Source organism: Staurois parvus, unplaced genomic scaffold (assembly GCF_062004578.1).
Source record: "Staurois parvus isolate SC_StPar_1 unplaced genomic scaffold, SC_StPar_1.0 ptg000047l, whole genome shotgun sequence".
Taxonomy (NCBI): domain Eukaryota; kingdom Metazoa; phylum Chordata; class Amphibia; order Anura; family Ranidae; genus Staurois; species Staurois parvus.
This window is the reverse complement of record NW_028317843.1, coordinates 4137882-4150260: the sequence shown is the minus strand read 5'-3', so window position 1 is coordinate 4150260 and position 12379 is coordinate 4137882. Positions and strand designations below refer to the sequence as shown.

The window sequence follows — 12379 nt, the reverse complement described above, 5'->3', positions numbered from 1 at the left end:
GCACGTTTACTGGTGTGTTTGGGGTCGTTGTCTTGTTGGAACACCCATTTCAAGGGCATTTCCTCTTCAGCATAAGGCAGCATGACCTCTTCAAGTATTCTGATGTATTCAAATTGATCCATGATCCCTGGTATGCGATCAATAGGCCCAACACCGTAGTATGAGAAACATCCCCATATCATGATGCTTGCGCAACCGTGCTTCACTGTCTTCACAGTGTACTGTGGCTTGAATTCAGTGTTTGGGGGTCGTCTGGCAAACTGTCTCCGGCCACTAGACCCAAAAAGAACAATCTTACTTTCATCAGTCCACAAAATGTTGTGCCATTTCTCTTTAGGCCAGTCAATGTGCTCTTTGGCAAATTGTAAGCTCTTCAGCACGTCTTTTTTTCAACAGTGGGACTTTGTGGGGGCCTCTTGCAGATAGCTTGGCTTCACATAGGCGTCTTCTAATTGTAACAGTACTCACAGGTAACTTTAGACCTTCTTTGATCTTCCTGGAGCTGATTGTTGGCTGAGTCCTTGCCATTTTGGCTATTCTTCTATCCATTTGAATGGTAGTTTTTTGCTTTCTTCCACGTTTTTCAGGTTTTGGTTGCCATTTTAAAGCATTTGCGATCATTTTAGCTGAGTAGCCTATCATTTTCTGCACTTCTTTATATGTTTTCCCCTCTCCAATCAACTTTTTAATCAAGGTACGCTGTTCTTCTGAACAATGTCTGGAACGACCTATTTTCCTCAGAATTTCAGAGAGAAATGCACTGTAACCAGCATGTACAACATTTGCTGCCTTCCTTCCTTAAATAAGGGCAATATTTGCCACCTGTTTTTCAAAGAATGAATGACCTCACTAATAGAACTCCACACTGCTATTATTTTGAACATGCCCCTTTCAATTAGTGATTCAATTACACAGAATCAGCAGCATGCATGTCATGACTGTTGGGTCTGTTGGATTTCTATTACTCTACTACACCTGCTAGTAAATTATTTTTTATGTAGAAATATCATTTCTACCAAAAACTGATTGATCAGGTTGATGTCTGACTGCTATTATTTTGAACACAACTGTATGTCAGATAATTCACCACTTTGCCCAGAACATTGTTGCAATTACAAATGTTTATGCATTTTTATGTCCATTTCTTTTGTTTGTATTGGTGTGACACAAAAAAGTGGAGAAACAAAAAGCCAAATCTGACACATTCCACACAAAACCACAAAAATGGACTGAACAAAATTATTGGCACCTTTTCAAAATTGTAAGAAACAATTGCGTTCCAAATTTGTGATGCTCTTGTAATTTGTAAATAAACTCATCTGTATCAACTAACAGATCTTAAAGGAGAAGTACAGACAAAACTTTTTTGGCTGTACTTTTGTGGATAACAGGAGTGCAGTTTGTTCTGCACTCCTGTGATCTGTTTTCAGCTGACCTCAGACTGAAGTCCGCTGTTGGCTGACATCACTCAGCCAGTCCAGGCTGGGGAAATATCCTGATCTCAGAGTCTGGAGCGACACCTGGCTCAGGCTCTCAGCGAATGAGGAAAGAACAAACAGAGGGCGCACAGGCCTAGTGCATTACCATGAAAAATATTTAATAAGAAATAAATTAGGTGTTGTACTCACAAACAACAATAATGTCAAGGTACGTCATAAAAGAACAGCTTGGTCAACACCGCGCTGAGTAACAGTCCGCAATAGGGAGTGTAGACATCCAATAGTCTGACGCGTTTCGAGCACTTGCCTCTTCCTCAAAGCCAACTGACGAAATGTCTGCTCCCTCTTTTATATGCTCACTACTAGTTGAACCAATGGTCACATGGGCCGTCCTGGACACTCCCCTATGCAGGTGGAGGGGTCACAGGGGCAATTGATATAGTATAAGTACACATAGTATATACACAAAAGATCTATAAAAATATATATGTATAAATAAAATCATTGAAACTAGTGACAATCATACAATCATAAGAACCATAAGAAGTGTGCAAATAAAAAATACATAAGTAAAAAATGACACACATATATATTAAAATTTCTACCCTGGTGATGCACTGCACTGCTCGCATTTAAATAAATGGATGGATGAATGAACGACACGATGCTGCCTAGTGCTCTGCTTGCCATAGATAATCATGGGACATGGATTTAATGAAGAGAGTAGATCTGGAACCCAGCAGTGACACCTATTCATAGAAATGCAGCCTACAGGGTGTGTACTAATATTCTAGTATAGTCATATGTGATGAAACTTAAACATGTGTGTCAATGCAGTGCACCAAGGATGGATGTACATATGAAATACTATATACGGGGACAAAGGAGATAGGTCACTAGTATAAACAGAAATGTTAATATAAGTATTATTATAAGATTCTTCCTGCTGGGCTGCATGCAGGGACTTCGGGACTTCTATCACCCAATAACCATATACAATGCCGAGTGATGACAGCAGTGCCCTCACTCTCAGAGCTGGCCCGATGTGCTCATCCATGGGTGCAGTGCCGGTCAGAGCACAGCCCCTCCCCAGGCCACCCTGCTAGGTGATAGGGACCGGGTCCCTGCAGGAGGTCCGGTGGTACCCCCTTATCAGCGGCCCTGCTAAAGGGCATGGTGAGTATTTTGCAGATCTCATTTGTTGCCACACATTTTGGGAAAATTAAGAAAGAAAATGAAAATGTATCTTTTTTTTATTTTTCAAAACCTTGTAACAAGAAAATGATATCTGCAAATTACTCACTTGCTTCTTATTAAATTCCTTGGGGTGTCTACTTTCCAAAAGGGAGTCATTTGGGGGGATGTTTGTACTACCCTAGCATTTTAGGTCTTCCAAAACTATGATAGGTAAATATGCCATTTGAGAGCCTAAAAGTGGTCATTAGATTTTGAGAGCGTGTATGTAGCTAGGCTACCAAAATGTCTCTCACACGTGGTAACCCCATAGTCGTGAGTAGTAGGAGAATATGTTTTGGGATGTTATTTCACATATACCCATGGCATGTGTGAGCAATACATCATTTAAGTGAAAACTTTTTTTGTGTAAAAAAAAAAAAGTGTAATTTTTCAAAATTTGTGGCAAAAAATAAAATCTTCCATGGACTTAACATGCCTCTCAGCAAATTCCTTGGGTGTTTACTTTCCAGAAAGGGGTCATTTGGGGTTTATACAGTATGTGTATGTGTGTATATATATATATATATATATATATACATATATACATACACACACACACACCATAGTTTGTATACGCTATAACTTTCACACAATTCAACCAATTAATATACACATATTGTGATTTTGTTTTACCAAAGACATAGAGAATACATTTTGGCCTAAATTTATGACCAAATTTGAGTTTATTGGATATTTTTTATAACAGAAAGTAGAAAATATTGTTTTTTTTAAACTTTTTGTTCTTTTTTTGTTTATATTACAAAAATAAAAAACCCAATGGTGATCAAATATCACCAAAAGAAAGCTCTACTTGAGAGACATATCTGCACGTTCTAGTGGGATCTTTATTTCCTGACACAAGCCCAAATAGCCAGAGAATTATGTGATATATTGGGTTAATAACATGCCCTTTTGGGGTACCCTTGCATTGGTTATTTCCTTGTTGTTAGCAGCATCTGAATCAATGCTGCCTTAAACACTTAGGCCACATTCACATCCGCGCATTGTGCTAATGTGTATTTTTTGTGCTGTTTTGTGCTTTTGTCATGAGACAGCATAGAACAGCCTATTCACGTGAATGAGCTGCCTTACGCAAGACAATCGCGTGATAGAAGCTCCTGCATCTTTTTCAAGCAGTGAGCCTAACGCGTTTTTTTTAATTACTCGTATGTCACATGAAAAAATATGTGACTGCTGGCCTCATTTGAATACCAGTAACATTTAATGGCACCGCGTGAATCACGTGTTGTATGTCGTTTTTTGTGAATTCCGGGAATGTACATTTATGTGCATGTTCCTGGAATGCACAGATGTGAATTGAGCCTCAAAACTTGGTTGTTTTGAACTTTTATCATAATATATTATATTATTATTGCACCTGTTGCAAATTGTGCATTTGAATGTTACTTTGAAATTGTAACCTTGTAAACTTTCAATAAACCAAATTTCTTAAATAAAAACCTAATAGGGGTGATATTTTTGTTCTTTTCTGTCAGTTATTTAACAAAACTAAAGGAGGGACATATACTGGTCCAATATATTTTGGATTGCAATGCCTGCTTTCCCCTTGCATGTGAAAAGCAGGTTTGTTACATATAAATACACACATACATTCTCTTCTTTGAATGATTTGGCTTTGTTCCTTTGGAAATGTGATGAAATTGCCTTCTTTTTCAGCTGGACATACACATGCATCGACTTGTTGGACATTATAAAATCAACGTACTCTGGAAAAAACTTCAACCTGCTTAACGTTCGCCTAATGGCAAACCAAGATTTCTATGTTGATGTATTGTACATTGGACAAGCGGTGACAATAAGTGACGTCCAGGGTAAAACCTTTTCTTCTTTACTTTGTAGGTTAGGTGCTTTCAGAGCAAAGTTCTATCATTTCTGACTAAAAATGTTATACACCCACAATTAGTGTATACAACTCAGCATATTTTTTTTGTTTTAACTTCCTTAACTATAACAGAGCAACTCCACCAGAAATTGATTTCTCTTTCTAGGTTGGTAGGCAGCAGATTTAGGTCTAACACTAGGTCCTTTCTGCTGTCCTGGAAAACATGGGCAACACCACCCACACATGGCCTTAGCAAACTGCAAGCTCAACTATATATTACCAATTAAATATATTACCACTGAACTCAGCATCCTCTATATATTCATAGAATAGGTAAGAGGGAAGGTAATTGGCCTGAATTGAGCTGAGGCAAGTCACTACAAATATATCAACTTCTTATCCAAACTTACAGTCCATCACAGCCTTGGTGAGGCAGGGGAAGGTCTTCTTACTGAGTTTTGGGATAGTAGAATATTCCCAATGGGCATTTGAACACTACCCAACCCTATTAAAAATACAGAACTGTTTTGGTTAGAGTTGCTCTTAAATATACTTTTGATACATCCAGATTTCTTCCACTTTATTCTGCCCAAAAAGGGAAAATTAGTTCTCAATAAATACAATTAATTCTACATGATTTTAATGGGTCATGCATCTAAAAGTGCTATTTTCAGTTTTGGTACATGCTGAAAATTTGAACCACCCAACAGTTTGCCTGAATCCTGAGGCTCTTATCCTGTGACTTCCACTGTCCCTGTTTTTTTTATTGAGCACACTTTTTATATAAGCTGAATACAAAAGCATACGTATATGTCATTTGTATAATGGTACATATCTTGACGTATAAAATAAAGATACACACACTCATTGGCCACTTTATTAGGTACACCTGTTCAGTTACTTGGTAACACAAATTGCGAATCACATGGCAGCAACTCAGTGCATCTAGGCATCTAGACGTGGTGAAGATGACTTGCTAAAGTTCAGACCAAGCATCAGCATGGGGAAGAAGGGGGATTTCAGTGACTTTGAATGTGGAATGGTTGTTGGTGCCAATGGGCTGGTCTGAGTATTTAAAACATTGCTGATCTACTGGGATTTTCACACACAACCATCTCTAGGGTTCACAGAGAATGGTCAGAAAAAGAGAAAATATCCAGTGAGCGTCAGTTGTGTGGATGAAAATGCCTTGTTGAGGTCAGAGGAAAATGGGCAGACTGGTTGAGATAATAGAAAGGTAACAAACTCAAATAACCACTCGTTACAACCAAGGTATGCAGAATACCATCTCTGAAAGCACAGCATGTTGAACCTTGAAGCAGAAGGGCCACAGCAGCAGAAAACCACACTGGGTGGCCACTCCTGTAAGCTAAAAACAGGAAATGGAGGCTACAATTCATACAGGCTCACCAAAATTGAACAATTGAAAATTGGAAAAATGTTGCAGGTCTGAGGAGTCTCAATTTTAGCTGCGACATTCAGATGGTAGGGTCAGAATTTGGCGTAAACAACATGAAAGCATGCATCCATCCTGCCTTGTATCAACGGTTCATGGATGTGCAGTCAAAATCTTCAGGAACTGCGTAATGCTATCATGTCACTATGGACTGAAATCTCTGAGGAATGTTTCCAATACCTTGTTGAATCTATGCCACGAAGAATTAAGGCAGTTCTGAAAGAAGAAGAGGGTCCAACCCGGTACTAGCAAGGTGTGCCTAATAAAGTGGCCAGTGAGTGTATTAAATTGCCACACATGATTACACTGTATGTAACTTCAGTTATGGCATAAGTGGTGAGTGTTCCCTTCAGAAGTGGCTTTGTGTATTCTGGATTTTACTGCCAACAGCTGAGCCAAAGTGCCCCTGTCATAATGTGAGTGTGTTGTAGTGCAACCCTCATCCCAGTTGTTTTTTATTTATTTTATATGATAGAATATTCAACAGGGGTGACTGTAACATGTAAAAGTGGGCAAAAATGCACAAAACTCTCAGGAATGAATGGGGAACATCAATTAATATAAGTAGATTTTGTTGCTGGGTTTGCAAAATGACTTCGCCCATCATGTTCCCAAAAAAAATCACCTTTTTCCTTCACCTACAATGTCAACATCTAAAGCTGACCAAAATAAACTGTCTGTTTTTGCGACTATTGGTTAGACAATGGGCGCTATCAGACCATAGGGCACACTGGGCATTTGCTTGGTGCGCTGGTGTTGTTGGGCCATGTCTCTCCCTCTGTATTGCCTCTCAACAGCCTCCCTGTCTCTCAGTACTGACTCTGGAGTTGCTTTCAATGGGTGAAACACTCACACAGTGTCTATCTCTCTCCATAGTTCCCCGGCTGTCTCTTTCGTAGAGTGTCAGGGTCCAACTAAATATGACTAAAGCTAAAACAATTCAGATAACTAAGATACTACTAAAGCTAAAATGGCATTTTAGTCAAAAGACTAAAATATGACCAAAACTAATTTGAAATTTGACATCAAAATGTACACTGCTTTCATGATAAGTTCTTTTTAACTTGCTCTTATACCATAACATTGCTGTTTATCTCTTTCTCTCCTGTATGTGAAACAGTTCCTAGGCAAAGACCAGCTTTATCAAAGGATGGGATTGTGGTCAGTAAAATTGATGTGAGCAGCACATCAATTAGTACATCTGTAACCCAGCATACTATAACCGTAACACCATACAACTGTGGCTACAATTTTCCATTTATTGCTGTAGGATTTGCTGAGGTACGTTTATGACAGAGATCCTATTCATAAGAAAATTAAACAAAAATATATACTTGTTTTTTGAGATAGGGTTGATCCATAAATAATGCCATATGGTCAGTGGTGTATTTTGTTTTTGTGCTGCCCTAGGCAACACAAAAATCGAGTGCCCAGCCCCCAGTCCACCCCACCCCCCCATGAGACAAAGAAAGAAAGAGGGGGGGGGAGGGAGGGGAAGAGAGAGAGGGACAGAGAAGAAGAGGGGGGAGAGAGAGAGGGAGGGAGGGGAAGAGAGAGAGGGGGGAGAGGCAGAGAGAGAGAGAGGGAAGGAGGGGAATAGAGAGAGAGAGGGAGGGAGAGAGGGGGGAGAGAGAGGGAGGGAAAGGGGGGAAGGAGAGGGGGGGTGGAGAGGGAAAGGGAGAGAGAGGGGAGGGGGAGAGAGGGAAAGAGAAGGAAAGGGGGGTGAGGAGTGGGGAGAGGGAGGGAGGGGAAGAGGGAGGGAGGGAGGGACAGAAAGGGAGGGGGGGTGAGGGGGAGGGAGAGAGAGGGGGGAAAAGAGACAGAGAAGGGGGGAGACTGGGAAGGGGAGAGAGAGAGAGGGAGGGAAAGGGGGGAGAGGGACAGAGAGGGGGAGGGAAAGGGGAGAGAGGGACAGAGAGAGAGGGAAGAGAGAGAGGGAGGGAGGGGGGAAAAGGAGAGAGGGAGAGAAGGAGGGGGAGAGTGATGTACGATTGTTCCCCTCACCTGGCAGTCATAGAGATGGATGATCTGCCAGAATCCACTCCTCCAGCCACAACCTGTTCTTAAACTCCTGTCATAGGAGCTTTGCTGTGCCTGGATGTCTGCTCTCCAGCTCATTGGTGATCTGGCTACAAGTAGACCCAGAAGGAGGTGGGGCTAGAGCATAGGGCAGCCATGGAGGGAAAAAAAATCACTGATCACCCAGGGGGAGAGGAGTGGAGGACAAGTGACAGCTGGGCAGTTGCTAGCAGAGGTATAAGGAAAGGATATTGTGTACTGGAGTTCTAGCACTTCACCAATGTGTATATGTGAGCTCTCCCCGCTCCTTCCGTGGTCAGCTTTCTGCTATGATCACCCCTAGCCTGGCTGCCTGCCCTGTCTCCCTCCAGGTGGACTCTCCTCTTTCCCCGAAGATCGGCCCTGGTTACCTGCTACATGAGTCCCTTCTTCCGGGGGGTAAATACGCCCCTGCATGTGGTCACTTAGCGCCTCACATTACTACTTTTTTATGTTAACCATTGAAGGGTTTAATATAGTTTCTATGTGGGCTACAGTATACAGACATTCACCTTTCTCTCCTTCAACCACTGTGTGATCATTTTTGCTGTGTGCTTTGGTTCCTTGTCATGTTGGAAGGTAAACCTTCTTCCCAATGACAATTTTCTGGCAGAGGGCAGCAGATTTCCTCAAGAATTTGACAGGATGTTGCCCCATCCACTTTTCCTTCTATCCTGACAAATGGTCCAGTTACTGCTGCAGAGAAACCCCCCCATAACAGGATATTCACACCTCCATGCTTTATTGCAGGAATGGTGTTATTTGGATGTTGAGCTGGATTGGATGTCCACTAGACATATAATTTAGTGTTTAGGCCAAACAATTCAATTTTAGTCTCATCTAATCATAACACCTTTTTCCATGTGGAATCTTCAAGGTTCGTTTTGGCAAAGCTTAGTCGTGACTGCATGTGGCCTTTCTTGAGTAGTGTTTTTTTTCTCTTGCAACACTCCCTGCAAGCCACATGTGCGGAGGATTTGTGATATCGTTGTCACATGCACACAATGACCACTGTTTGTCATAAATGCCTGCAACTGCTTCAGAGTTGCTATAAGCCTTCTGGTAGACTCTCTGACCAGTTTTTTCCTGGCTCTTTTATTTAGTTTGAAGCAACGTCCTGATCCAGGTAAGGGAGGGTCTGTGTTGTACCAAATACCTTCCACTTCTTAATAACAGACTTCACTGTGCTTCTACAGTAAGCTAAGGCCTTTGAAAAAAATAAATAAAATAAAATAATAATAATTTTTTATATATATATAGATATATATTAAAAAAAACAAACACAATAGCTGAGTGAAAAAATATGACACAAAATATAACACTGTAAATACACACAAATATTTAAATCATTTGACATAAGTCCATCAACTGAAAAATTAAAATTATGATGAAGTGCAAAGTCCTTATTGATCCACCGAAATCACCACGTGAACAACATAACGATAATTGGTTGAATAAAGTGCACTCAGATATCACCACGTGCTCCAGAGGAAAACCTCCCTCCAATTCAGTTGCACTCACCAGATATCATGGCCCATCCAAACTTGATAGTCAATAGCGCTTATGGTGAGTGTCAGCATAGTGCAGATCATCAATCAACAAGCTCTTCATCAATTAGAGACTGATAAGGGGGTGGAACGTCCTCCAAACTATTAAATTCCGTAATTAAGGAAAGATGTAAAAGGAAACTAATAGCGTGAATCCATTAAAAATCATTTATTGGATAGAAAGTATTGCACTAACATGGCATAAATGAAAGCATGCCAAAATATCCACAATAACTGTTAAGGGTACCTGTACACCACATGAGGCGAGCGTTTCACCCGATCCTCCTCGCTGCATGCGAGCAATACGTCACTTCCGTCGGGGGATGTAAGGTGAATTCCACACTACAGAATACGTAGTGCGGCCCAACCCTTAAAGTAATGAGGCATCCACCATACATCCCCCGTCGGAAATTACGTATCGCTTGCTTGCGTGCAGCGAGGAGGATTATTATTATTATTATACAGTATTTATAAAGCGCCAACAGTTCACTGAGCACTACATTACAAAGGGGGACAGAACATGCGACAGTACACTAACAATGCAATGCGATACACGAGGGGTTCGAGGGCCCTGCTCTTTCAAGCTTACAATCTAGGAGGATCGGGTGAGATGCCTGATCTCTGCTAGCACTAGCAGGTACATTTTTTTGTAGCAGTTTAAGCAGTCCCTGACAGCCAGGTACTCTTTTTTTCCCATAAGTTGCACTCTGTACCTATAAATTTAGTGGCCAAAATGTCCAACGAAAGTACACTAGTAAGGAGGCCTACACGATTCTGAGTAAGTCAGATGAGAGTGAAGGGGAAGCCTCACTGACAGAATCAGGCTCAGAATATGAACCTGTAGAGCACAGCAGCACCGTGACAGATAGCTCAGATGATGGAGTAGAGGTCCCTGCTAAGGTCAGGCATACCTGACCCTATTCCCAGGTTGCTGAGGTGGTACAATTGCATGATGATTCTCATGCAGCAGAGTGCCAGTACTACTGCCGCTCTTCCTTTATGGTGAACTGGCAAGCACCAGCGGCCTAACATTACTAGCATTACTAAAAAAAGTGAGTTGCGCTGCGTCATATGCCCGTGTTCTCTGCTGCCATGGCCAGGCATAGATATGAGAATATATTGCGATTTATGTATTTCAGTAATAATACACTCTTTTGTCCTTGGGGTGACCCTGAATATGACCGGCTCCACAAAATGTGTCCCCTCGTACATCACCTTAACCAGAAATGTGCAGATGTGTATACTCCCCAACAAAATATCTGCACCGATGAGTCCCTCATTCATTTTTCTGGCCGCATTGCATTCAAACAATTTCTCCCCAGCAAGCATGCCAGATATGGGGTCAAAATGTATAAGAACTGTGAGAGGGAAACAGACTGTACATGTAATTTTCAGATTTACGAGGGAAAAGATCACGTGGAGCCCCCCCGGATACTCAGACTACATGAGGAGCAGTGGCAAGATGCTTCGGGACTTGGTGTCACCCTTTTTCCATATGGGGTACCACTTATACGTGGACAATTTATATAAAAGCGTACCACTCTTTAGACATTTGTACAATCTTGGAATTGGCTAATGTGGCACCATGTGACCGAATTGCTGGGGCTCACCCCAATGGTTTGTAAATACCTGTCTTAGAAAAGGGGAGAAAGCCTGCTTGAAAAATGATGACTTGCTTGCAGTGAAGTGGAAGGACAAATAGGATGTTTTCGTCCTGTCTTCCATTCATGCAGACACGACATCCAAATTTCCACGGCAGCTGGTGCTGTTGAGAAGCCCCTCTGTGTCCACAACTAAAACCTTAACATGGGAGGGGTGGACTTCAACAACCAGATGATGACTCTGTCTTAGGTTCCCGAAAAGCCAGACGCTGGTAAAAAAAAAAGTGTCTGTTTATTTCAGTTGGCTCTGTACAACGCTTTTGTGCTTTACAAAGCAACTGAATGAAGTAGATCCTTTCTAAAATTCCAGTGAGCGATCATCTTGGCCGTTTTGTATACAGAAGGTGCTGTGGCCCAAACTCCCAATCCAGATGCAGTGAGCCGGCTGCATGAGAGGCATTTCCCTGATGCCATTCCTGGTACCCCAACCCAAAAGTCACCCCAAAAGAGATGTGTCTGTAGCAGACACGGAATTAGGCGTGAGACCTGTTTTTTTGTCTCTTCTGTCCTGGTGAACCTGATCTCTGCCTCAAGGACTACTTCCATCACTACCATACACCAGTGGAGTATTAGAGTACAGCACGGCACAGTCTAGGGCACATACACTGCTCACAAAAATTAAAGGAACACTTTTTAATCAGAGTATAGCATCAAGTCAATTAAAATCCTGGGATATTGACCTAGTCAGTTAAGTAGCAGAGGGGTTTGTTAATCAGTTTCAGCTGCTTTGGTGTTAATGAAATTACCAACAGGTGCTCTAGATGGGCAACAATGAGAAGACCCCCAAAACAGGAATGGTTTTACAGGTGGAGACCACTGACATTTTTTCCCTACTCATCTTTTCTGACTGTATTTCACTAGTTTTGCATTTGGCTAGGGTAAGTGTCACTACTGCTAGCATGAGGCAATACCTGGACCCTACAGAGGTTGCACAAGCAGTCCAACTCCTTCAGGATGGCACATCAGTATCTGCCATTGCCAGAAGGTTTGCTGTGTCTCCCAGCACTGTCTCAAGAGCGTGGAGGAGATTTCAAGAGACAGGCAGTTACTTTAGGAGAGCTGGACAGTGCCGTAGAAGGTTCTTAACCCATCAGCACGACCAGTATCTGCACCTTTGTGCAAGGAGGAACAGAATGAGC

General features: G+C 41.8%; 1 protein-coding gene across 1 annotated transcript in view; it reads left to right on the top strand.

The window, feature by feature from the left end:
• The window catches only part of LOC149470395 (fibrocystin-L-like), a 278175-nt gene that overhangs the window by 80851 nt on the left and 184945 nt on the right, over positions 1 to 12379 (top strand). The window contains exons 22-24 of the mRNA XM_089664464.1: positions 4353 to 4507; positions 7095 to 7255; positions 11942 to 11955. Coding sequence (XP_089520590.1) covers positions 4353 to 4507; positions 7095 to 7255; positions 11942 to 11955 — 330 coding nt within the window. The remainder of the gene's footprint in view (positions 1 to 4352; positions 4508 to 7094; positions 7256 to 11941; positions 11956 to 12379) is intronic.